General features: G+C 65.0%; 2 protein-coding genes across 4 annotated transcripts; both read right to left on the bottom strand.

Annotated features, from left to right (window-relative positions):
• Positions 1 to 1,635: 1,635 nt before the first annotated feature.
• ANXA6 (annexin A6) lies at positions 1,636 to 13,631 on the bottom strand. Of its 3 annotated transcripts, none has more exons than XM_082771888.1 (26): positions 13,494 to 13,631; positions 11,121 to 11,181; positions 9,314 to 9,398; positions 9,022 to 9,116; positions 8,733 to 8,846; positions 8,558 to 8,648; positions 8,378 to 8,457; positions 8,245 to 8,301; positions 8,009 to 8,102; positions 7,669 to 7,764; positions 7,509 to 7,567; positions 7,172 to 7,294; positions 6,909 to 6,967; positions 6,617 to 6,695; positions 5,866 to 5,947; positions 5,605 to 5,699; positions 5,101 to 5,214; positions 4,763 to 4,853; positions 4,564 to 4,643; positions 4,379 to 4,432; positions 3,579 to 3,596; positions 3,073 to 3,169; positions 2,713 to 2,808; positions 2,443 to 2,501; positions 2,036 to 2,158; positions 1,639 to 1,917 (listed from the first exon to the last, which is right to left on the bottom strand). In XM_082771888.1, exons 2-26 carry the CDS (start codon positions 11,136 to 11,138, stop codon positions 1,858 to 1,860), a joined length of 2,019 nt encoding a protein of 672 aa, XP_082628014.1. In that variant the 5' UTR covers positions 11,139 to 11,181; positions 13,494 to 13,631; the 3' UTR covers positions 1,639 to 1,857. The 3 variants fall into 3 exon arrangements, with proteins under 3 accessions (XP_082628016.1, XP_082628014.1, XP_082628015.1); XM_082771889.1 differs by having other exon boundaries at positions 13,525 to 13,621; XM_082771890.1 differs by lacking the exon at positions 3,579 to 3,596 and having other exon boundaries at positions 1,636 to 1,917.
• Positions 13,632 to 14,995: 1,364 nt separating this feature from the next.
• On the bottom strand, positions 14,996 to 23,398 carry CCDC69 (coiled-coil domain containing 69). The gene is made up of 9 exons (XM_082771459.1): positions 23,149 to 23,398; positions 19,447 to 19,510; positions 18,960 to 19,123; positions 18,754 to 18,841; positions 18,553 to 18,626; positions 18,290 to 18,391; positions 17,805 to 17,924; positions 17,458 to 17,555; positions 14,996 to 17,331 (listed from the first exon to the last, which is right to left on the bottom strand). The coding sequence occupies exons 1-9, from the start codon at positions 23,194 to 23,196 to the stop codon at positions 17,163 to 17,165; spliced, it is 927 nt and encodes a 308-aa protein (XP_082627585.1). The 5' UTR covers positions 23,197 to 23,398; the 3' UTR covers positions 14,996 to 17,162.
• Between the last annotated feature and the right edge of the window lie 412 nt (positions 23,399 to 23,810).

The raw sequence follows: 23,810 nt of genomic DNA, 5'->3' as shown, positions 1-23,810 counted from the left end.
TGTGCATGAAACAACACACAAGCATTGAGCATTCTGCCCTCCCTCGTCGCAGTTCCCCTTGCTCCAGGTTCCACTCGATCCATCCCAAATGCTGTTTCTGGGCACTCGCAGCAATTAAAACCTCGCTGGCTGTCCTCTGCCCCAGCTGCAACAGCAGCTGCTGGAGGGCGCAGGAAGCGAGACGGAGGGGTTTGGGCAGCAGGGCTTGCCAGGAGAGCTCTTCCAGGGCAGGGAGTTCCTCGGAGGAGGAAATCCCATCTCGCTCTCCCTCCCTGTCCCCAAACACGCCGTGACTCTGCTATCTCGCTGGCCTTTTGGTGAGCGGCAGCGGGTGCCAGGGGAATTCCTGGTGTGGAGGGAGTGGGGTGCCTGGGTCAGCCGGGCTTCTGGGGAGGGGGCTGGCGGGGATATGGCCCTCAGGGGGGTGCTGGGGCTTCAAGAGGCTGTGAGCGATGGAATCACCCATCACGGGTTTATGGCACGGCCAGGAAGGGGCTTTAGGGGCTGCCCAGGGCCAGCACAGCTCCCAGTGCGCAGCCTGGATGGGACCAGCTCTGCTCCCCCTGGTCCCTCTCCATCAGGATTGCACCGTTACGGTGCTGTGCCCCGGGAAGAGCTGGGCAGATGAGGATCAGGGTCATGTCCTCCCTTCAAAGCACCCTCGTGCTCTGCTCGCAGCCCTTGCGGCAGCTCCCCACCAAAACACGAGCTGCTGAGGGGTGGGTAACCTCCACCCACAGCGAACATCGAGGAGCCCAAACCCCTACCAGAGGGCAAAAAAGCCTCTTTGGGGTTATTCACCCCCGAGAAAAGCGTGTTTGTGGCACGATGTTTTACAGGAAGGCACCAAGGGCAGGCTGAGCGCAGCCACCCCACGCCGAGGCCTTTTGGCTGCTGTGGTTTGTGCACGCTGCTGCCTCCCGACCCTGGCGGGGTTTGAGGTGCTGGAGCAGCGCTGTTCCTATTCCCCGTGCCCCTTTGCTATTTTGGAAGGCGAACCTCTACTCAGCGGACTGTTTTTTTTTTTTTTTGAGGAAAACGCGGGTATTGAAGGCTTTTTGTTCGGGCTTGGAAACAATTGAAAGCGCTGGAATTTCCCGCTTTTGGAAATTCCAGTTCTTTCCTCCGGGAGCCGGGGGAAGCGCAAACACAAACTGGCTGGGGGTGTAGCCTCTGTGGCATGTGTGTGCGCTCCGGCTGCCTCCGTGGCAACTTGAAAGCACAGGAAACCGTCTGCGAGGGCGAGTGGGTGCCATCGAGTCTGATTTCTATCTCTGGTTTATAACAAGCCTCATCCGCACGAGAGCCCAGCCCCTGACCGCAGCCTGCAGGGGAGCAGCACGAAACCTGCCAGGGGCTTTCAGAGGCACGGCCTGGAGCTCTCGGGGACAGCCCTAGGCACGTTTCCGACCCCTGTGCCTGGCCTGGTGCCGCTCGGGGGGTCTCAGGGGGTTTTGGGGAGCCTGGTCCCCCCTCCCCAGCTCTGCCTGCAGCAGCACGGAGCTGCCGGGACCCCGCACCGGCCGCATCCCAACCAACCATAGGGGCTGCTCTCACCCCCCGCTCAGCGACAGTAAGGTTTTATTCACCAGACCGAAAACCGTCTTGCCCCCGCGGGTAAATATTCCTGGGTTAAGTGGCACGTTTGGGTACGAATTACTCTGCACCGAGACGGACAGACGGTGACCCCCCCTCCCCGAGGCTCCCCTCCCTCCCTGCGATATGGTGCTGCTCCAAGTGAGGGGGGCTCGCGGGGGTCCCCAGCGACCCCCCCAAGCCCCCGAAGCTGCAGTGAGGCCCAGGCGGTGGCTGTGTGCGTGCTGCTGGCTCAGAAGAAGTCGGGGCTGGCGCGGCCCCCTAGTCCTCCCCGCCGCACAGGGCCAGCAGAGCCATGCGGTAGTCTCCGGAGGTGTCCTTCTGCAGGGGGCAGAGAGGGCTCAGCACCACCACCTCTGGTCCTGGAGCCCCTGCCCAGGGCTTGGGGGCCAGGCTGGAGATGGTGCCGAGCCCGAGAGGGGTGTCCCTGTGCCCTCACCTCGATCATATGGTGCAGGGATTTGTCGAACAGGTCCACGAACTCGGCGCGGATGTTGAGCAGGTCGATCTCGCTCCGGGAGATCATGATGCGGGTCAGGGTCCTCTCATCCGTGCCGGCACCCTGCAGAGAGGAGCTTGAGCAAATAACCCCAAAAAACACAGTCCAGGACCCTCGTGGCTCCTCCAGCACAGCCCAAGCTGGAGCTGTCCCCTTGGAGACGTGCTGCTGGCACGGCACGAGCTGCCCCGTCCCACATTTATCCAGAAAAATGATGTGGAATCGCTCTGAGCTCAGCCCTGCTCCCCGGGGACAGCGGGAGGCCAAGCCCCATTGCTGCTGGGGGGTTAACCCAGAGCCCCAGGGGCCCTACAGCCCCCTCCCTCTGCGTGAGAGCCCCCACACACCTTCATGGACTTGTAGAGCTTGTCGGCGAAGAAGGCCGGCTTGTTCTTCACGCTGCGCACTGCAACACAGAGCGGGGACGGGGTGGGCTCGGGGCACCCATGGGACACGTCCCAGCTGGGAGCTGCGCCCCTGCTTGGTACAGGGGCATGGGCACGGCCCCAACAAACGCCCCAACCCCATTCCATGCTGGTCCCAAAGAAGCAGGAACGTGTGGGGATGTGCTTGGCAGGGGCAGGCGAGGGGGCTGCTGCCTCGTGCCCGTCACTGACCGATGGCCACGAAGGCGTCCCTCACGTCCCCTGACATCCGCTTCTTGATGGCGTGCTCCACGTCGTGGTTGGTCATTTTGATGAACTCCTGAAACACTACGGGGGAAAAAAGAGGGGGGGATAAAAGGGGGGGTCACCGCTGAGCCGCTCGTCCCAGCCCCAACGCTCCCAGGGCACCCGAGCCCCAGCCGTGGAGGTTTTTGGACCACGCGGGTGTGGGTGACCTCAACCAGCCTCCCCAAATGTAGGGTTGTGCCTTGTCCTCCTGCCACCTTGCCCCCATCATCCGTGGGGACACCGGGTGTCACACGTGGGGACACCCAGCCCAGGACCCGGGGGTGCTGAGCGCGGTGACCTTACCTCTGCGGAGCTGGGGGTAGCTGCGGGTGCAGAGGATGCTGAGGAAGCGGGTCTCCAGGGAGTCGCTGGAGTCGTTGCTGGAGACGTCGGCGAGTTTCTGGGAGAGGAATCGACAGTGAGGAGGGGGGACAAGGGGATGGGTGTAGGGGACAGGGGAAGGGACGCCAGGCGGCTCCTCCCAGGACAGCGAGTCCTGAATGGGGTGGGTGGCCTCCTACGGGCAGGGAAAGTGCTTTTTGGGGGAGCTAAATGGCATTTTCTGTGCATGGATGTGAAGGTGTGAAGCTGCACCACCACGCTATCTGGGAGAAGAGACATGCTCCGGGTTTTATGGGAGAAAAAATCAAAATCCTTTTTTATATTCCCCATCCTCATGCACAGACCCTGCAGCCCCGAGCGTGGCCGGAGGAGCCGGGTGTTGGGGCTGCTCCCCAGCCCCAGCCCCGCACCCAGGGACCGCAGCATCCCCCCCCCAGCCATGCGCAAGGCAAAGGGCAGGCACTCACCAGGGTCTCAGCAACAACCTGGTGGAGAGAGAGAGAGAGACAGGAAGACAACAGGGTCAGAAGGTGCTGCACAACCCTTATCCTCCCCTGACAAAGTGGGGGAATTCTAGCCAAAACCCCTAAAATGACCTCTCCCAGGGGTCAGCCTGATCTGTCCCAGCACCGCTGGCTGTCGGGAGGGGGGTTTGGCCATGCAAAGCGAGCCCCACACCCTTGGGGCTTGGGTACCAGCCCAATGCTCCTCGGGGAGCATCCTTGTGTGACCCCAGCACCGCGGCCAACGGGGCCCTATGGGAACGCTGCCCGGGGCAGGGCTGGCTGAAAACAACCCCCAGCTGCTTCCCACCAGCCTGCCCGGGGTGGCTTTGCCAGGAAAAGACCAGTTGGGGCTGGGACAGCTCGCCGCCCGCCTGGCTCGTCCCCGTGTGCGTGTCATTCCTGGCTCTCTCTTTCTCTGCAGCGCGCGGGCAGCCAAGCACCGCTCCCTCTGCCGGCAGCCGAAACCAAAGCTGAGCCAGGCAATGGGCCCAGCACTCCTGGTGCCTCAGTGCCTTCCAGTCCTGGCCCACTCAGCCCAGGATGGGAGGGTTTTTTTGGGTTGAAGTGCAAAGCAGCCGGAGCTGCGGGGTTATCCCATGCACCGCACGGACGTGGGTGCCTCCTGCAGGCCAGCCCAGGGCTGCCTCCGGAGCTGAAGTCCCAGATTTTAGCACCGTGTGCTGCCCCGGGGATGCAATACGCTCGGGGTTCGGGGCGCAAAATATAATAATAAATAATAAGTAATTAAAAAAGCTCCTTACCTTGGCATCTTCGTGCGCCTGGGTGAGGTTCTCCGGCCCCTCATCGCGGTTGCCCTGTGGTTGGATACAGAAATCATGGAGAGGACATCCGAGAGGTGCCCCCCACCAAGTGCTCCCGTGCTCTGTCTTCTCCAAACTGCGTCCCCCAAACCCTCCCCGCAGCACGCAGGGGCCCATCCCCGTACCAGAGCCAGGGAGACGAGAATCCTCTTGAAATGGCCCGAGGTGTCGGAGCTCAGGTCGTCCTCCAGGCGCTTGTGGTAGGCTGCGGACAGGGGGGGAAAGCTGAGAACTGCACCCCGGCTGCGGGTCCACCGCCCACCAGACCACGGGATGGGTTTGAGGATGCCCCTCGGTGCCCCCCGTGCTCCCCCCGTGCCGTACCCTGCTGGTACGCCTCGTTGATAGCCGCGATCTCCTGGTTGTTCCTCGTGGCCATGATCTCGATGAGGACGCTCTCATCCGTGCCGGCCCCCTGCAAGAGAGCGGGGTGGGATGGAGAGGTGGGACGTGGGATGTGGGGTGCCAGGGCTGCGTGGGGACACCACGGCATCACCCCGCTGGTGCCCCCCCAAGGATGAGCTGCTCCAACCCCAGTGCCACAGCATGCCAAAAGCCTGCAGCATCCAGCCAACATCGCCCCTACCCCGCTTTTGCCATGGATGGTGTAAAACCGCTCAATTTGGGCAGGCTGGAGCCGCCCGCGTCGCTCCCGCGGTTACCTCCACAGCCTTCCTGAGCTGCTTGGCGTCGTACTGCGCCGGCGTCAGCATGAGCCCCAGGATCAGCTTGGCCAAGCTGCCCGACAGCTCCGATTTCAGGTCCGCCATCAGGTCCTGCAAAGGCATTCGGGTGTTTCACAGCCCCGATCCTTCGCAGGGATGGAGCGAGGTGACAGCAGGGAGAACAGCAGGGATAAAGCAGGGAGGGGGGAGGCTTCTGGGGAGACCTCGGGGCTGCTTAAGGTCACATTCGGGGGGGTTTGGGGACATGCTGGCTCTGGAGGCCTCCAGGATGGGGAAAACAAAGGGGAAAGGATGTTCCCTGGGGCTGCTGATGCACCCCGAGTGGGAGGCAGCTCGGAAAACCTCATTCTGCCACGGGGGAGTCATTATGGGGCACAGCAGGGCCGCCCACCACGGCCCCAGCAGGATTTCTTTCAGTGAGGGAAGGAAGTTGGAGGGGGAAGGACACGGGCGGTAGGGTGGGAGCGGGGCCAGCAGTACCCTGCCGTAGTGAGCCTTGTAAGCCTTAATGATCTGCTGCCTCTGGGCGTTGCTCCTCTTCGTCACCACGTCGATGATGGCCCCTTCATCCGTGCCTGCAAGGACAGCAGCGAGAGCTGCAGCCCCGAGGCCACAACCGGGCACACCGCCACCCACCCACAGCTCCTCATGCCCCCTAGGACCCTGTATGAATTTTCTCCCCCCCCACAATCCGTCGGGGAGCATCTCCCCGTGGTGCCAGCAGAAGGGGCTGCTGCTTACCCAGACCCTTCATCGCCTTCCTCAGCACCTGCGCGTCGCCGTCGTCGTTGAAGCTGGCGGCGGGCTGCACGGTGCCTTGGAGCTGCGGGGCACAGAGGGGTCGGGGGCTGCCCCGAGACAGCGGGGTGGCGGCAGGGGTGGGGGGACGCATGCAGGGACGGTGCCGCCCGGAGAGGCGATGCGCAAGCGGGTGGTGAGGTTAGTGCGAGCACCTGGGGCTGGGGGAGGATGTCCCCGCCACCCGGGCGGCCCCTCCATCCGAGGGCATGCCGCAGCCAGGCGGGCAGAGGGTGGGGAGGAGGCTGCAGGCGGTCCCCGGAGTCCCGCAGCGCTGCTCGGTGCCGTGCCCGTGCTGAGGCACCTCGGGGAGAGCTGGGTGCAGCAGCTGAGAGCCAGGAGAGGGCGCGGAAAGGGTTCCAGCTTTGTGTCTGCGCCCTCCTGCGCTACCCTGCCGTGGGGTGGGTGCCCGGGGCGCATGCGGGACCCGCTGCCACAGCGAGAGAGAGGCTTCAGAAAGAGGAGTTAGTGGAGCCCGCAGCGGTGGTGCAGAGGCCGGGCAGCCTCCGAGGCTTACGCCACGCCGACCTCACGCCCGAGGAACCGAAGAGCCAGAAGTGCGGAGAGAGAAGGCGCAGAGCGAGAGGCAGGGAGCGGGGTGGCCGTGCCCCGCGGCGCAGAGGAGCGGCCGGGTCCCAAAAGCTGGCAGCAGCGAGAGGAGGGGGGGGCTCAGGGGTGGTCTGGGGGTGCTGACCTTGACTTTGGCCAACGCGCTGAGCTCCCACATCTGGTAGGCCACCTGCGCCGCCTCGGGGAAGAACTCACCCGCAGCACTGCAAGGGGAGGGCAAGGGGGGACGGGCGGTGAGCTGAGCCCCGCGGAGAGGTCGCCCCATCCCCCAGAAAGCCTGGCCAAAAAGGGTTTTGCACCCGCTGGGTGCTGGGCACGGGGGGACCGACCACGGCACCAGCTCTGCCAGGATCCAGCCCGGAGGTTTGTGCCGTGGGGACAAGGAGGGGTGCACGGGGGGTGACAGGAGGTCTTACTCATCGTCCCCTCCGCACAGCTTCAGCAGCGCCTTCTTGTACTCCCCGGAGGTGTCCTCCTGGAAAGGAGCAAGAGTGAGAAGGGTGCGTGGCAGGGACGTGCCGTGGGCATGGGATGGTGCCATGGGTACGGGATGGTGCCGTGGGGAGGGCACGGGGAGAAAGGGGCTCCCCCAGCTGCCTCCTCCCAGCTGGACCCCCAGCACTGGGGTTGGGGAGGGGGCTCCGTGTGGGGAGGGAGGCCGGGAAGCCCCGAGCCTCACCTTGATCATGTTGTAGAGAGACTTCTCGTACTTGGTCCTGAACACCTCCCGGATGTCCAGCATGTCGATCTCGCTGCGGGACACCATGATGCGGATCAGCGTGTTGTCCCTCGTGCCCAGCCCCTGCACGGGAGGAGCCCCCACGTCAAGCCCCAGAACAGCAAACCCATGGTCCTGCCTGCAAGGGGGCTTGGGGAGGGTGCTCGGATTTGGGGTGCTATCGGATCTGCCCCTCAGCCCTGGGTCTGAATGAGGAAGAGCAGAGAGCCCAGGACACGCAGGTCCCGTGCACAGCGTGGCGAGGGGAGCTCTCCTGGGGCTGGGACGAGGCACCCACCTTCATGGCCTTGTAGAGCCTCTCGGCAAAGTACTCCGCCGTGCTCCTGATGCACTTCACTGCAGGGGAAACGGGCAAAGTGAGGGGAGGGACCCCAGCACCCCTGCCCACTGCCCAGCACAGCCCAACGACAGCACATCTGCCCCCCGTGCCGACATACCCACTGCCAGCATCAGCTTTTCGAAGTCTCCAGAGAGCTCTCCCTTGATGCTCCTCTCGATGGGCTTCCCCGAAATCTTCAGGTACTCGTTAAAGACTGTGGGATGAGAGCAGACAAAGCCTCTGAGCCCTTTGGGGACGGCCAGCAGCGGGGCCAGCATCCCCTTGGGGCACACGGGCAGGGTGTCCCGGTGGCTTGGGCGTCCCCACCTCTCAGCCCAGCCCCACGAGCCCTCGTGGGGCACGCAGGGCACCCCAGCAGCTGGCAGAGGAGCCCAGGGGACCAGGCGGGTGGCCTTGGCAGGGGAAGGTGCCCGAGCCCTGCAGGAGGAGGCGCTCACCCATGCGGAGGTGCTGCTTGCTCCGCCGGCCCAGGATGTAGATGAACTGCGCCTCGTCCGTGCCCCACTTCAGCTCGCCGGCCTCCAGCAGGTCCTGGTGGGATGGAGAGGGATGGAGAGGGGTGTAGAGGACCCAAATCAGGGCTCTGCTCGCACAGGGCTCTGCCCCACTGCCCACCAAAGCTCCGGGTCCATCCAGCCCCATCCCTGCCCGGATGGCACCCGCGAAGCCTCACCTTGGCATCCTGCTCCACCAGGTCCTCGCTCACCACGTCGTCCTCCTCCCTGGCACCCTGCGGGACAGCCACGGGCTCAGCCCTGCAGGACTCGGTCCCCCATCACCAGTAGGGTCCGGACAGACGGACATACCTGCAGCAGAACCACCAGCATCTTCTTGAAGTGCCCCGACGTGTCTCCGACGATGTCGGCCTCCAGGTCTCTCTCGTAGGCTGGTGGAAGAGGAAAAAGATCAGGGCTCGGGGAGCTGGATCCCATTAACTCTGCCCCCCAGGGGACACGGGGCAGCCCCTGCCCTTCCCCAGCCCTCACCGTCCTTGTAGGCGGCCACCAGGTCGTGGATCTCCTGGTTGGTGCGGGAGGCGAGGATCTCGATCAGGCACTTCTCGTCCGTGCCGAGGCCCTGCGGGCAGAGACGCAGCCCGGTGAGCTGCGGGACGGGATGGGGATCCCCAGAAGGGTCCCGGGGGGCTGACCCTGCCCTTACCCCGATGGCATCTTTAATCTCCTTGGCATCACTGTAGGCTGGGGGCCGCATCAGGCTGACGATCAGCCGCTCGAACTTGCCCGTTAGCTCGTACTTGAGGTCGGCGATGAGGTCCTGGAGGAGGAGGAGGAGGAGGAGGATGAAGAGGAGGATGAGGATGAGGAGGAAGGGGCTGGGACCCCTTTAGCTCCGCAGCAGGGGAGCATCTCCCAGCGGGGCCACGGCTCGTGGGTGGCAGCCCCTGCAGCTCGCTTTTGGGGCACGGATTTGGGACGGTCCCTGCCGTTACCTTCCCGTAGAGGGACTTGTAGGCCTGGCAGATCTCCACGCGCTGCTTGTTGCTCCGGGACGTGATGAGGTCGAGGATGGCCTCCTTGTCACTGCCTGCGGGGGACAGACGGCTGGGTGCTGCCTTCGGCCTCACGGCTGGCTCTCACCCCCCTCTGGGCTCAGCATCACGGTCCTGCCGTGCCCAAAACCGCTCCCGGCTGGGGCAGGAGGAGAAGCAGAGCCAAGGGGCAGCACAGGGAGGAAGAGGAGGGGGAGCCAGGGGGCCTGGCACGCTGCTAAGCCATCCGTACCCAATCCCTTCATGGCATTGTACAGCGCCTCTGCGTCCTGGCTGGCATCGAAACCGGGGAACTCCTTCACCGAGCCCCTGTAGACCTGGGGAGAGGAGGCGAGGAGATGCAGGGGGACGGAGCAGAAGGGTTGGAGGAGGCAGAGCTCAGCCTCGGGCACAAGAGGGGGACCCCAGGGAGAGGCCCTGAAGGCAGGGACCGGGGCCAGCCCCCTGCAACGCAGCCACGAGGAATTAGAGGCGTCGGATTCAAAGCAAAGGAGGGGAAGTCGTTCCTCCGCCACCCGCGGCGAGCAAGGAAACCCTCAGGACAATGAGGAGGAGCAGGCTCCACATGGGGTCTGGGCAATGAGACAAATCTACAAATCCTCAAGAGCTGCTAAACAGAAAGCCCTGAGAAGCAGCAGGGCTGCAAACAGCCCGCCTGAGCGCCGGGTGAGCACAGCACCAGACCCCGCACGAGACCAGCACCGTCCCTGGCTGGAAGCAGATGTGAAACCACCCGCGGGGGCTCAGCAGAAGGAACCAGACATGGCCCTGCTGGACCCCGGCGGGGGGACAGCCGAGCAGAAACCCCCCGGTGGGAATTCCTGCAGCGGGGCAGGACAGGGGCCGGCGTCCCCAACCCAGGGGGTGCCTCCGGGAATGAACCCGAGGGAGCCCCAGCACATCACATCGCAGGCAGGACCTGGAGGAAAACAGGAGCAGCCCGCCTGTGTTTTCCTGGCTCTATTTTCCAGGCTCCTCTCCCTCCCGGGAGGTGCTGCCAGCCCTGCTGTCCCCCGTGGCGGGTGCCAGGCCAGCTGTCCTTGGGGAGGAGGCGTGCAGGCCCGGGGACGGATTGTGTTGCAGGTTTACTGGAGGGCTGCATTTAGCCCCGCTTCCCGTCAGCCCTTCCCACACCTCCCCTGCTCAGCCTGAGCCGGGCGTTGATAAGGATTTGCAAGGCAATTGATAAAGATTTGCAAGGCAAAGGAGGCGCCCGGAGGCAATAAGGAAGGGACGAGGGTGGCCGGGGGGTGCTGGGGTCTCCCGGGGGGAGCAGGGCTGCAGCCCTGCCCGGTGAGCAGCCGGGGGTGAGGGAAACTGAGGCAGGAGCTGAGCGCTGAGCATCACCCCCTGCACCCGTGGGGACGGGTCCAGGAGGTGCAGCAGCATTACGCAGCAGGGCAGCAGCACCCCGAGGTTGCGCCCTCCCCACGCCTCCGTCCCTTCCACCCCTTCCATCCCCCTGCTGCAGCGGCTCGGGGGCCCCCACGTCCCCTCCTCCAGCCTCTGACTCATCCCAGCCTGTCTGGGACCTCGCAGCTAAAAATAATCCCGGCTGGGGCCGAGCACGCGGAGGCAAAATTCCCGGCGTGGCTCCGCTCCCACCCCGCAGCATGGCTCCGAGGGCTCGGGACCCCCCCGGGGGTCCTCGGTTTCCCCACCTAGAGGCCTCCGTCCCCTCATCAGCCGGGGGGGAGCCGTGGTTAATTGCACCCGGGGTGATAACCGTGGGTTTTCTCAAGGGAACGGGGAGCTGGTGACAGCTGCCCAGCCGCGGCTCCCCTCCCACGCCGGGATGGGGACACCTGCTCGGGCAGCTGCTGCCTCGCTCAGCCCCAAACCTGGAGGGGGGAGAAACCCCCCAGGCTGGAGGGCTTGCAGCAGGCTGGGACACGAACGGGGTTTGTCCCCAGCTGAAGCCCAAATCCCAGCGCAATGTCCGTCCTCCTCCCCGTCCCACAGCCCCGTTTCTCTCTCCCATCCCGCCGCGGCCCCAAAGGGATTTTTTTGCTGCCCCCACCGGCCTCCCCCGTCCGTACCTTTCCTTTGGGTGCCATGGCTTGTGGGGCCGGGGATCACAGGGCCGAGGGCACGGAGGAGCTGCAGGAGGGAGGAGAAAAGCAGATGTGAGCAAAACGACCCCTCAGCACCCTGGGCACCTCCACCCCTGGGATGGGGCTCCCCAAATGTGAGCTGCATTGAGACCCGAGCTGCTTCTGGCACCAGGCAGCGAGTCAGGGACCCTACAGGCTGGGCACAGCAGAGACGTGCCCCCGCACAGCTTCCTGCCAGCTGGGGGATGACAAACCGGGAGGGGAAGAAAGCGCTGAATAAGTGGAAATGGGCCGAGCATCCTCCGCAGGGACCGTGCTGCAGCACTGACCTCGCTGCACGCCACCGCGCTCCCCTGGCTCCTGGGGTCCCACCCCGCAGCCCCCCAAACCCTGGGGTCATCCTGGCTCTAAATACATCTGGGGAAAGCCCTCTGGGGCTGGGTAGCACCCGCTGGCGTTGCCTGGGTTTCCACACACCAAATGAAGGCTGCCGGCAGCCCAACGAGCAGAGCCGAGCCCAGGAAACGCAGCTCGGTTTCTCGGGTAACCCGCAGCTTGTTTTCTACAAGCGGTGCCGTTTATAGCCGCCGGCCACCTCCGTGCGTCCCCACCCCCGGGGAGAAAGTCCCCAGGCAGCAGGGCTTGCTCGGAGAAAGCCGACGGAAAGAGAGAAACAGCTGGAAAATGGAGGGTGGCTGGGAACCAGTCCCCGAACGTCATCCGAGCCGCTCAGCGCCTCCGGCCCCGAGCGCCGTCCCCCTTCCAGCTCCAGCCAGCGCCCGGCCTCCCTCCTCGACACGTTGCAAGGAAGCACCAGGCGCAGCAAGGCCTCTCCGGGAGGATTTTCGGCCGGGGAGCAAGCAGGGGAAAGCACCAGAGCTTCCCCAGCTTCACCCCATGCGAGAGCCGGGACCGGGGGGCACCCGAGGCGGGCGAGCCGGTGCCGCGGGGCACCCCCTGCCCCGCACGTTTCTGCGGGCGTCTGGCTGAGCGCAGGAAGTTTTGCAGAAGACCAGAGCTGCCCCCACCTCCCCGCTGTCCTTCCCTTTTCGGCTGGGGAAGCCGTGCACCTCGGCTGTCCTTCCGTGGTGGTTGGGGCTCGGCGAGCCCCCCGCATGCCCAGCAGGGCTGCAGTGCGCCGGGCGGCTGGGGGGGTGCCAGGGGGCTCAGCCCCACCCTTTCGTGCCCCTGTGCTGCTGCAGCCACGAGAACCAGAGATCCTAATCTGCAAACGATGCAGATTCTCGTGAGCTTTACCCCTCTGCATCACGGAGAAAGCCCTGCAGTGCAGCCCCCCTGCCTTTTTTCCCCTTGATGCTGCATGCAGCAGCGGGGCTGAGCCCTCCCGGCTCATCTCAGCAGCGGCGGAGGATCCCCTGCCACACCCAGCCCCTGCAGCGCCCCTGTCCCCTGCTCCTGACGCTGCTGCGGGGGCTCCCCCTGCGGCTGGCACCCACAGGGACCCAGGGAGTGGCCCTGGTAGCATCTGGGTCCCCCTGGACAAAAAGCCCTGAAGGATGCACGCCCCACCCGCGGCACTCCCCGCTTCCCAGCTGCTCTCAGCCCTTTGCAGAGCGAGCAGCCTTTACCCCAAACCTCTTTTTTTTTTTTCCCCCAAACCCTGTTTTCTCCCCCCGACAGCTTGCAGCCCGCTGCAGCTGGCTGGATCCTGCCGTACCCCACACCCCAGTGGCCCCACCAGGGCTTGGGGTTGAGGGATCCCATCCCGGGAGCCCGGCACCAATTTGGCACGGCCGCACCACTAGCGCAATGGAGGCCGTGGCATGCCCAGCACCCCCCTCGGCCAGACCGTGGGGCAGAAACGGGGCTCTGCAGGGCCAAAAGCAGCTGCCCCCATCCTCCCCCCGAGGCAAGGCAGCTCCCCGACATCCCCTGCCCCACCCCAGCGCCAAAAAGTCCCCTGTGCTTTTAGCGCCTTGGTGGCGGTGCACGGTGCCTTTCCCCGAGCAGAACTTCAGTGGGGACAGAAATTGGGCTGCTTCACCATGGGGAGGGCAGCTCCAGCTCGGTGACGGGTGCTGCTGCGAGTGCTGCAGCTCTGGGAGCAGACAAAGCCGCATCCCCGGCCGGCCGGGACACACCCATGGGCCCCGAACCCACAGCAGCGCCCCCAAATCCTCTTTCCGCAGCACAGCCCCAGGCTTTGATTAAAAATAAATGATTTTTTAAATAATAAAAATATTATAAAAGGTGGTTGGGTGCCCACCCGCTCCACATCCACCCCTCGGAGGGACCCTCCGCTGGCGTTGCGCGCCCCCACCCAAGGCTGCCCCCCTTCCTGCCTCCCCTCTCCCCCAAATGCGGTCGCTTTGCCCCCCAGCCCAGCCCCTTGCACACCTCAGCCCCTTGCACACCGCTGCACACTCACGAGTGCTTCCAAGGCCTGCGGGGTGGGGCAGCGGGACCAGCCGCCCGCTGCACGCTCCTGGCGCTCCCGTGGCCGTGCGCTCGCCCTTGCCGTGCGGCTGCTTCCTCCCCTCGGCACAACGTCACCGAGAAGCCTCCAGTCCCCGCCTGCCGCGGGCCCCCGGGGTCAGAGCTGTGCTCCCACCCTCGCCGAGCCAACCGCCAGGCCAACCCCGTCCCCCTGATTTTGGGTGCCCACGGTGCGGGGGGACGGGGGGGCGAGACCCCCGCCGGTGCGCACCGGGGGCTGCGTGCCAAGCGCGGGGACACGCAGGGCGCAGGGTGACACCGGGATTGCATTTCAGCTGCGGAAATGTCATCGCCCCCATTTTCCTGGCTAATGCTGGGGGATGGGGGCACCGCTACCCGGTCCCGCTGCCAGACAGCTCCAGCACTCACCCCTTTTCCCTGGGGGAGCATCCGTCCCCGCTGCCCCCTGAAAACGCCGAGGGAGGCTTTGCCCCCCTCCGGGACCCTCTCAGGGGGCAGGTGCTGAGCAAGGAGCACCCACGGGGCAGAGATAAATGCTGCAGGGAGCTGGGGAGAGGTGCTCAGTGCACCCCAGCTCCGGGGGTGCCAATTCCCCCAAATTTCCCTCCCGTGCCGCAGACACAGAGATCAGACCTTGCAGCAGAGCTGCGGGTGCGGATGCAGGGCAAGCAGCTCCGCGCTGCTCCTGGCAGCCCTGGCTCCCTCCCACCTTCCCCAGCCAGCACCGAGGCTGCAGCAGGACCAGGGGAGCTGGCGGGGCACCTCCAGGCTCTGATGTCCCTGCAGTGACCCCAGCAGGAGCATTGTAAAGCTGGGATCCCCCCAAAACGCATGGGGCAGCAGCTGCTGGCTCTCAGCCCAGCCCCTTTGGCTCCTGCTGCCTGCAGCAGCATCGCAGGGGGCTGCAGGGCAGCTGCACTGCTCAGCCCGGCTTGGGAGGGGGATCCTGGGCTGCAGGGCCCCCCGGTGCAGCGTGACACCCCCCAGGGCTGTGCTGGACCCTGCTGGAGGCACCCAGCCCGGGCTGGGGTGGCGTTGGTGGCCGGAGACCTCGCTCATGTGAGGCTGCGTGGGTGACAGGCACGGCTTTGTGCGCCCTGCCACGCAGGACAACAGCCCCGCTCTGCTCCTGGCGCTGCTGCCCACAGGGTGTGCTGGGGACGTGTTGCAGACAACACCCAAAATAAACCTAAATTGCTTTTATTTTTCACCCCCAAAACGCAATCTTTTAACCTCTTTTCTGTGCCCAGGCTTGGTACCCCTCTCCCCAAACACCAGGGCACAGCCAGGTCGTGCCATACCACCCCATAGCAGCCCCCATTAGCACATCCCTGCCTAGGGGCTGTGCTGGGGCCTGAGGGCACTGATATAACTTACTGATCCTGAACAGCCTCATCTGAGCCCCCACCCACAGATTTAAGCCCAGCCCCAGGCCTCCTCCTGTTTTCTGGGGGCGCTGTGTCCTACCTGATGAGGTTGGGGTCACCTCTGGTGTCCCTATCAAGGAGCTGCCAGCTCTTGCTGTGCTACACCCTGGCTGTGTTTCTGCTTCTTTTTGCTTGCATTTCCCCCAAATCTGCTCCACAAATTGGGCTGGGGGCTCCTGGTGCAGGGAAAGGAGGCTGTAGGGAGGGTGTTCCTCCTTCCACCTGCGCCAGCAGCCTGGGAGCATTAATTAACCCCCTTCTAATGATGCCCTGAGGCTATTAGCGGTGGGTGCGTGTGTGCAGGATCTGGAAGGTGCTGTGGGAAAGATATTTCTGCGTAAATTCCCTTTGTGCTGTGCAGGGGTGGTCAGCAGAGGGCAGGGGAGGGCCAGGAGGCTCCAAAGGGGGTTAAGCAGGAGGGCCAGCAGGGATGCTGCTGGGGCTGGTGCTCCTTCCCCTCTGGTGTGCAGCTGGAGAGGTTTGCCTAAAGCACCGCCAGGGGAAGCAGCCTGTCTTGCCAGGAAAATCCTAATAATTTTGCTGACTTTGATATGTTTTGGGTTATTTTTTATCATGGTAAAATGTTCCTGGTGGGATTTGTGGTGTGCTGCGGAGCTGTCCCCGTCCCCTGGGGATCCCTAACACAGTGGGGACTGCACGGGTGCTGCTGGGTTTCCAGCTGGGTTCCTGGCCCTGTAAAATCCCACACGATGGGGCTTGAAGGGGCTGAGGGCTCCTGCTCCCCGTGCTGGCTAGAATGAAAAACCAAACCTCGGGGATGGAGAGGGGGCGAGCTGCATGGGGAAGGGGCTGTGTGGGGTCAGGCTGTGCTGTCAGCTTCGGGTCAGCCAGACCCCTGCTGCATCCCATTTAATAAAGCACGGCTGGAGGTGTCTGACAGCTCAGGGGGTTTTCCATGGGGGCTGTGGGGGTTTGGTTTCTTCCCCCTGCATCCCGCAGGCTGGATAACGGGCTCCTATCTACGCCCAAACCAGAGCAGGTCCTGAGACAAGAGCTCTCCTTACCCTTGGGCAGCCTTTATGGGGGTTTGCCGCCCCCCTCCCAGCACCTCCTGCCCAGGTGCACCCAAAACCAAACCCCCCAGGGCTGCGTGGAGCAGCGGGGACGCAGGGCGGGCACACGGGGGTTGGTTCTGCCTTCCTGGCTGCCTCCTTCCCCTGATAAGATCGGCACAAAGGACGGAAACGCCTGCTGAGATGCTGAGGTGCCTGCTGGGGGTGGGGGCACCCAACCCAAAGAAATGGGGGAAGGAGACAGAAAAGGGGGCCCAGCAGCGGGGGGACTTCCTATGGGGCCGCAGCTCCCACCCTACCCATGGAACACGGGGTCCTGCTGCGCGATGCTGCCCGAAACACCAAAACCTCCCCAAAAAACCACCACCAACGCTGGATTCTTGAGGCTGCTGCTTCTCGTAGACTTGTAATCCTTCCAGCCCGTAGCACGTGGGCCCCGTGCGTGCACACACACACACACACACACACACAAACACGCACAGACACACGCACCTCGGCTACGCAGCCCCCCGGGAAGGGCCCCTCTTCCCAGGGGAAAGTGCTCGCGTGCATCCAGCCCGGGTCCCTCCCGCGTGCCGCGACCCCGCAGAGGGGTTTTCCCCCATGGGGGAGGACGGGGAGGGCTCGGCTTTGGCGTGGCGGTGAGCGGGGACGTGCCCGAGCCGTGGGAGCCACCCCCGGGGGCTGTGGGATGGAGCTGGAGGGGGCGGCGGGGAGAGGAGGGCGAGGTGGGAGCCCTGCCCCGTGGATGGGGACAGCTCTGGGTGCCCTGGGCACGGCACCCCCTGTGCCTGCCCCACCTCCAGCACCGATGCTGGGTGTGCTCGGAGCCAAGCGTGGAGTTGGATCCAGCCCAGTGTTTGTCCAAGTGCCCTGGGTGGCCCCTTTTGTCCCCAAAAAGCTCCACGGCCTTACACCGGAGGAAAGGCTGCCGGCACGGCACGGTGCGGGGCCCCCCCGCAGCACAGGGAGGGCGCAGGCTGGGGAAAGGCAGGTGGGGGCATCCCATGAAGCGCTCCGTCGCCCCGTGCAGGGGGACACCGCGGGGACACGGCCACCCCGAGGGCCAGCCCCGGGAGCGCAGGGGCTCGTGACAGCATCTCCGGGCTCCAAACCCAGCGGAGAGCCCGGCCAGCCCGTCCTGGGTGCTACGTGGCGATGAGGGGCACGTCTCCGGCGGCGATGGGGAAGGGGGAGCCGTCCCCCCCGTTGAGCACTCGGTACAGCAGCTCCTCCTTCTCGCGGCGAGCCTGCTCCCGCAGCTGTGCCTCCTTCTCCAGCGCCCCGCGGGCGGCCAGCAGCTCCTCCGAGAGCTGCCTGCGGGCAAACAGCGGCGCTGCCGCACGCACGGCCCCGCTGCCGCCGGCTCTGCCCGGGCTCTGGGCGCCGGGCTCGGCCGAGGAGCCGCTGGGCACGCGGGGTGAGCCCTTGGGGAGCACCTACCTCGTCATCACCAGGTGGTTCTGCGTGCGCGCCTGCAGGTCCTCGTTCTCCTGCTGCAGGGTTTTCAGCTTCTCCTCCAGCAGCAGGTTCCTCTCCGCCTGCAAGGGGAGCGCGGGGGTGAGGAGGGGGCTGGAAGTGCCCCCGGCCAGCTCCTCGTTGCCTCCGAGCCCCCCCGATGCCCCATCCATTGGGGAACCATCTCGATGGCAGCGTGCTGGCTTTGCCTGCTGCGCCCACACTCCAAGGGAGGAACCAGGCTCCACCTCAGCTGCAATTTCGGGATGATATTCAGGTGTGGAGGGGAGACGGAGAGAGCAAAACCTGTCCGCACCCCTCTGTGAACCCACCACGGTCTCCAGGTTCAGCAGCTTCTTGTCCAGGCCGTGGATGTGCTCGTTCTTCATCTCGATGACGAAGTGCAGGCTCTCCAGCTCCTGCTCCCAGAACGGGCTGGGGCTCCCGTGCTCCTGGGGGGGATGAAGAGGGGTCAGCAGTCACAGCAGGGTGGGCGCACGGGGCCACCACATCCCCACCTTGGCTCAGCTGGCCATGGCCCGGGATGGGTTTGGACCCCCGGTGCACCAGGCTTTGCCCATGGTTGTGCTCAGGAGATCCAAACAGCCCCCACACCTCCCAGGGATGGGGTTTTACTCATCCTTTTGGCTATCCCATGCCCCCTCCCCTGGCTCCAGCCCATGCACCCCCTGTCTGGGTCCATCAGAGAAGCTCAGGGCCGAGCCGTGGGCCAGGACGCTTCCCAAACACTAAGATTTGTGCCCTCTGCTGTGACCCAGGCAGCCCGCAGAGCCACCGGTCCCACGCTTCCCCGCACCTCGATGTGCTTCTTGTAGTCTCTGCTCAGCAGCGATTCCTCCACCCGCTTCATCCTCTCCTGGAAGGACTTCAGCTGCGCCCTCAGCGCCTCCACCGTCTCCTGGCAGCCGGGGGAAGAAGCGGGACAGGGGGTGTCCGGGTTTCCTGCCCGAGCAGGGGCACCCCGATAGCCCCAAGGTTGTGTGAGGCTGGGCACAGTCTCTGTGGCACTCCGAGGACCTTGCAGTGGTCCTAAAACCGTGGGGATTCCTCCCTGGGTACCTGTAAGGCCTCCTGGGACCTGTGGTGCGTCTCCGCCAGCAGCAGCTTCTCCTGCTCGTGCGCTCTCCGGAGCTCTGCGGGGGGACACGTGCTGAGTGTCACCGCCACGAGGACATGCACAGCGAGCCCGGCCCGAGCCCTGTGGTGCCGGTGGTGGCCCCCCTGTGTGTGTCCCACGGCCCCCCAGGGGCTGGCACGCACCTTGCAGGGTCTCCTCGTGCTCTCTCCGCAGGGCTTCGAACCGCTCCGAGAGCTGCTCCTTCAGCTCCACGGCTTTTCCCTTTTCCACCTGGCGGATGACAGACCCCAAGTGTCCCATGGGGCAGGAGGGACGCCAGGTCCGTGCCCTGCATGTCCCCGCTGGCTGAGCGTTCCCCGCCCCGCCGGCAGCCCTATTCCTGACCCACCTGGGTGCCGACACCTCGAGGTCCCTCGGCCTCCGTGCCTGGGGCTCCTCGCAGCCTCTCCTCCTCCTCCTCACGCCCCTGCAGCAGTCGTGCAGCCTCCGTGCCCTGCCCGTCCCGCAGCGCTGCCTTCTCCTGCCCAGCTCCATGCCGTGGACCAGCACTGGCTGCAACGCAAACAGGGCTGAAACGGGGCCGGCCACGTCCTGCTCACCACCGCGCTGCTTCAGGGTCCTCTCTGCTCTTCCACCAGACAAAATCCTCCCTCCCACCCTGTCGGTGCGAATTAGCGCTAATTGGGGTGGTGTTGGCAGGCTGTGAGTGCGCCCCATGGTGACCCAGCTGCTCCCAATGATGGGTGCCATTGGGGTGCCATCAGCTCTTCCCTCCCTTATCTGTGCCCAAGCTGGAGCCATCGCCCCCGGGCACAGGATTGCTTTTGGGCATTGCGTGGAGCCCGGGCATTGGGGGAGACACGTTTCCTTCTCACCGTTCTCAGTCTTCAAGGCCGTGAGCTCCTGGGAAGCCGGTCCCTGCTGGGCTTTCAGCTGTCTCTGGCAGAGAAAGACAAGGTGCCGATGCAAAACGTGAGCACCTTTGGGCAGGGGACAGCCGGCTGCTGCTTTTCTGCCCTCCTCCTGCCCCGTCCCTGCTGTCCTGGGATGCTGGGAGGAGCAGAGCCAGGAGATTGATGTGCTTTTATCTGCTGCTGACAGGGAGAAGCACAGCTCACCGGCTCTCTGCCTCCCCACGTGGGGTGAACACAGCCCTGGTGCCATCCCCGCGGATTTGGGCAGGGGTGCGGGCTGCTCCCCAGCCCCTGGGGCAGCAACCCTTAAACACACTGACCCTAACCACCCCCCCATCCCAGCGGGCAGCCCGTGGAGCCCAGGATCCCAGATACAAACCAGATCGGGGCGCCGGGCTCGGGCGCAAAGAGAGGCGCAGCGGCGAGGCGCGCTGCCTCTCCTCCCCCTCGCGAAGCCGCGGGGAAGCGCGGCTGCCAGACAGAGCAGGGGAACTCCGAGCCTGTGCGAAGCTGCAGCTCTGTCTGCCCTTCTATGGAGCTGGTGGACGCGGCGCCGAGCCCGGCCCAGGCGGCGGGGCGAGGAGGTGCGGGGAGGTCGGGGTGCGCGGCGCTCCTGCTCCGGTACTGGTGCGGTGGTGTGGTGGTGCACCATTTACACATGTGGTTAGGGTGCAAATGTCACGGCCGTGTGCGTGGTGTCCCGATGGCTGCGGGGCCTCTGAGGTGCTGATGTGCATCCCTCTATGATTTAATGCACCCTGTGTCCCGTGCCGGGGTTTGGGGTTTGGCAGGGGGTGGAGGGATGAGAGCATGGGAGCACCGCAGGGACCTCAGAAGCCCCCTCAGGAACCTCAGAAGCCCCCTCAGGGCCTTCACCAAGCAAAGGCTGTGCAGGAGGACTGTCCTCCCACACCCCCTGAAGGGTTTTTGGATGACCTGGGAGCAGGATGCAGGTGCCTCCTGCAGGAGCAGCCCCCGAAGACCCGCGCCTGCCCAAACCGTCACAGAGGTGATGCGCAGGGACGGGGAGCCCTGGGCACCCCCAGATTTGCACAGACAGCGTCCCCAGCATGGATCTGGGGCATTTTTCCCCTTTTCCCATGCCCTACATCCAGCGGGATGGAGCCTCGGAGCCCTCCACAGCTCGAGAGGTTTGATTTCAGACAACTGCATCAAGCTCAGAAACGGAGCGAGAGGTGTGCCAGCACCGAGAGGTGGATCTGAATGCTTTCTGGAGGGCTACAGGTCACGGCACCCTTCCTACCTCTAGGAACACACTGTTTTGGGGTCGGTTCACCAGGATTTCCACCCGAACCCTGGTCACCTCGAGGCGTGGGGACTGCACCACGGGGCTGTGGAGGCTCCGGGCAGCTGCGGGTCAGCCGCGGCCTCTGCTTCAGCTTTTCGTGCGAGGTGGCTCCCTGCACTGTATTTTTCTTCCCCTTTTCCTGTTATACACGCACGTTAGGCAATCAGACTCTGCAACCTTACCGACAACAAATGAAATCACAAAGAGGCAGGAAACGGGCATTTAAATCCCGAACAGGGCCCTGGGGTGGAGGTTTGGCTTTGTGGCCGTGGTGCAGAGCAGGGGCAGGATTTGGGCGACGTCCCCACAGCCTCCCCGGGACCCCGCAGATGCCTGGAGCTGCCCAGCTCTGTGGGACCTGCCTTCCTCTCCTTGTTTCTGCCCCGTGCCCTGCCAGGGCTGTGTGACAGGCTGGCTGTCACCTCCACACACAACCCCTTGCGCCGCCGACAGCCCCGAGCTCTGCGTTCGGGCTTTCTCTCCCTGTCTCCAAAACAACCACCCCCCGGCCCTGGAAAGCGTCCAAACCCCAACCCCAAACTTTCTCCAGGCCGAAAAGCAAGCGGAGAGAGCCAGGAGGGGAAGGGGCCCCTGAGAACAGGCCCTGGCCGCAGCACCTGTGCCCACGCCGCCTTATCGCTGCCGGCGATGCCGGTGCCGGGGAGGACGCGGCTGCCAAGCTGCCTCCCCCGGGGCTCCTGCTCTGCCGGCCGCCCACCGCAGCCGGCCCCGCACCCACTCCTCAAGGTCACCTCCACCGTGTGATGTCTGCGCCCCCACCACGTCCCCACGGTCCTCCAGGACCCTCCTGGGCTTTTTGGGGTCCCCGCTCCCCAAGCAGCCCCGAGGGACGTGCTCCACGGGCAGGGGGAGGTCGCGCACCCCGCGTGTCGGGCACCAAAGCACGGGCAGCGGCGGCTCCGTGTCCTTCTTTACCCTTTTTGGCCACAAAGGGGGTTTTTGGTGCTGCTTTCGGAATGAATTGCAGCTCAGTCACAGCAGCAGGGCCGTTGTGCGGGGTGCGAAGGGCGGCAAAGAGCACGGCGGGGCCCAGCAGAGAGCTGAGAGCGGGGGAGCGCAGGAAGGGAGGCGCCTGCAGATTGCCTTCAAATTTCCGCATTTCGGTCAACGTGCGGCTCACAGCACCTGGGGCCTCCGGGCTGTTATTCCTCCCTGCCCCGTGCCCCCTTCTTGCAAGCTCTCCGAGTCTCAATGCGGCCCAGAAGCGTCTGATCTCATGACACAGAGGAGGAGGGCGGATTTTTTTCCATGATACAGAGAAGCAGCCGAGCTGGCTGTAAATACAGACACTTGCTGCTGGCTGCGGGTGTGTGTAAGCTCCGAGCCCGCTCCCCCAGCAGCGGGTCGGGTTTGGGCCCCGTGTTCCTGCTGCCCCCCGAGCAGGGGGCTCCCCGTGCAGGGGGCACGCCAGCACCATGGGGCTCCTCTGACTTTCTTCCTTCCCCTCCATCCTCCTGCCACCACAGCCCATGAGAGCGGCGCACGCAGCACATCCGACCTCACAAACAACCCCGAGGCCAACGGGGTCACGGCAAAAAATAACAGTAATTAGGTGTGGGTAATTCCTGGGGTTTAACCTGCAGGAGCCCTCTGTGGTGCAGAGCGATGCCGGGGACTCCAGGGGTTCCCCTGGCACACAGGGGGGGGCATGGCAAAGGGGGAGAGCCAGCTTTTGGGGTGGGGGGGATGCTGTGGGGACAGCAGAGGTCTGTCTGGGGGGACCCATCCCCATCCTACATGGGACAAGCCTTTCCAAGGGGCACTGCCACCCCGCGTGCCTCACCGCCTTCAGGACGGCTTCCACGTGCCGCGGGGGCTCTCCCGGAGGGGTGCAGCAGGGCAGGTGGCTGCTCCCCCCGCCATGCCCGGTGCCCCCCCACCACACCGGGGGGCTCCCACACAGTGGGGGGACAGCTCTGCTGCTCGGCTCCGCTCTGCTCCACTTTGGGCAGGGGGCAGGACCCGAAGTGGGGAGCCCCCTGCGAAATACCGGTGCCAAAGAAGCGCAAGCGGGGCTCCACGCGCACCCCGACCCCACGCAAAACCCCGACCCCATGAAAAACCCGGGCCCCACGCAAAACCCTGACCCCACGTCAAGATGCAGCTCCACGTAAACCCCGACCCCACGCGAAATCGGGACCCCACACAAAACCCCAACCCCACACAAAACCCCGACCCCACTCAAAACCCGGACCCCACTCAAAACCCGGACCCCAAGCAAAGCCGGGACCCCAAGCAAAGCCAGCCCCCAAGCAAACCCTAACCCCACGCCCCCCCTGTCCCACCCCAGCCCGTCCCCACGCCGGACACCCCCCGGCTCCCCACATCCCTACCTTGCCACCAGCGGGACAGCAGCGCAGGGCGCTGCCGGTGCAGCCCATGGAGCCCCCGGCCGGAGCCGCTCAGCCTCGGGGCGCGGGGCGCTGCATCCCCCCCCCCCTCCCGGCCCCCCCCCCAGCCAACGGCTTCCTCCGGGGCTGTCCCAGCAGAGAAAGAAAAGAAAAAAAAATAATAAAAAAGAACAAAAATCCCCGAGGCTGCTCGCAGGCAGCGCCGGGAGAGGGTGCTCTGCGCTCCCCCCGCCCCGCTCCGCTGCCTGCCCGCCCCCGGGGCTGGCCCTGGGGGCGCATCTCTGGGATGCTCCGAGAGGAGAGGGGGGCCCCGCAGCGGGGGGGGGGTGTCCCTGTGAGCCCCCCACCCTGGAATAAAGGGCTGAGGGGTGAAGGCAGCGCCCGCGCCGGGTTTTGGTGTCATCCCGTCAAGTTTTGGGTCGTGGGAGGGTGGGGTTTGGGGAGGTGCTGGGTTTTTGGGGGTGGCTGGTGGTGGATGTGCTGGAGAGAAGGGGGTTTGGGGTTGTACGTGTGGAATGGGGGAGCCCCTCCTGAGCACCCCGAAGTGCTCCAAATGCTGGGTCTGGAGCCAGGGTGCCCTTTTCTGGGTGGAAATCCTGTGATTTGGAGAAGGGTCCTGAGCAGGGAGGGAAGCACATGAAAGC

Source organism: Aythya marila (assembly GCF_965140915.1).
Source record: "Aythya marila genome assembly, chromosome: 14".
Classification (NCBI taxonomy): Eukaryota; Metazoa; Chordata; class Aves; order Anseriformes; family Anatidae; genus Aythya; species Aythya marila.
Note: the sequence above shows the minus strand (reverse complement) of the source record. Positions and strands in the feature narration are given on the sequence as shown.

Bases quoted from the DNA above. Each gene is read 5' to 3' on its own strand.
- ANXA6 (XM_082771888.1), bottom strand. The intron at 9,117-9,313 runs GTACGGATGGCT...TGTCCCCCGCAG, and splicing joins CAATGCCATGAAGGGATTGG to GCAGTGACAAGGAGGCCATC. The intron at 5,215-5,604 runs GTACTGCTGGCC...ATGCCTTTGCAG, and splicing joins ACAAGGCTCACTACGGCAGG to GACCTGATGGCGGACCTGAA.
- CCDC69 (XM_082771459.1), bottom strand. From the start codon at position 23,196: ATGGGCTGCACCGGCAGCGCCCTGCGCTGCTGTCCCGCTGGTGGCAAG. The intron at 19,124-19,446 runs GTGAGAAGGAAA...TTTGCGTTGCAG, and splicing joins GGCCTTGAAGACTGAGAACG to CCAGTGCTGGTCCACGGCAT. The intron at 17,925-18,289 runs GTGCGGGGAAGC...CATCCCCCCCAG, and splicing joins ACTACAAGAAGCACATCGAG to GAGCACGGGAGCCCCAGCCC.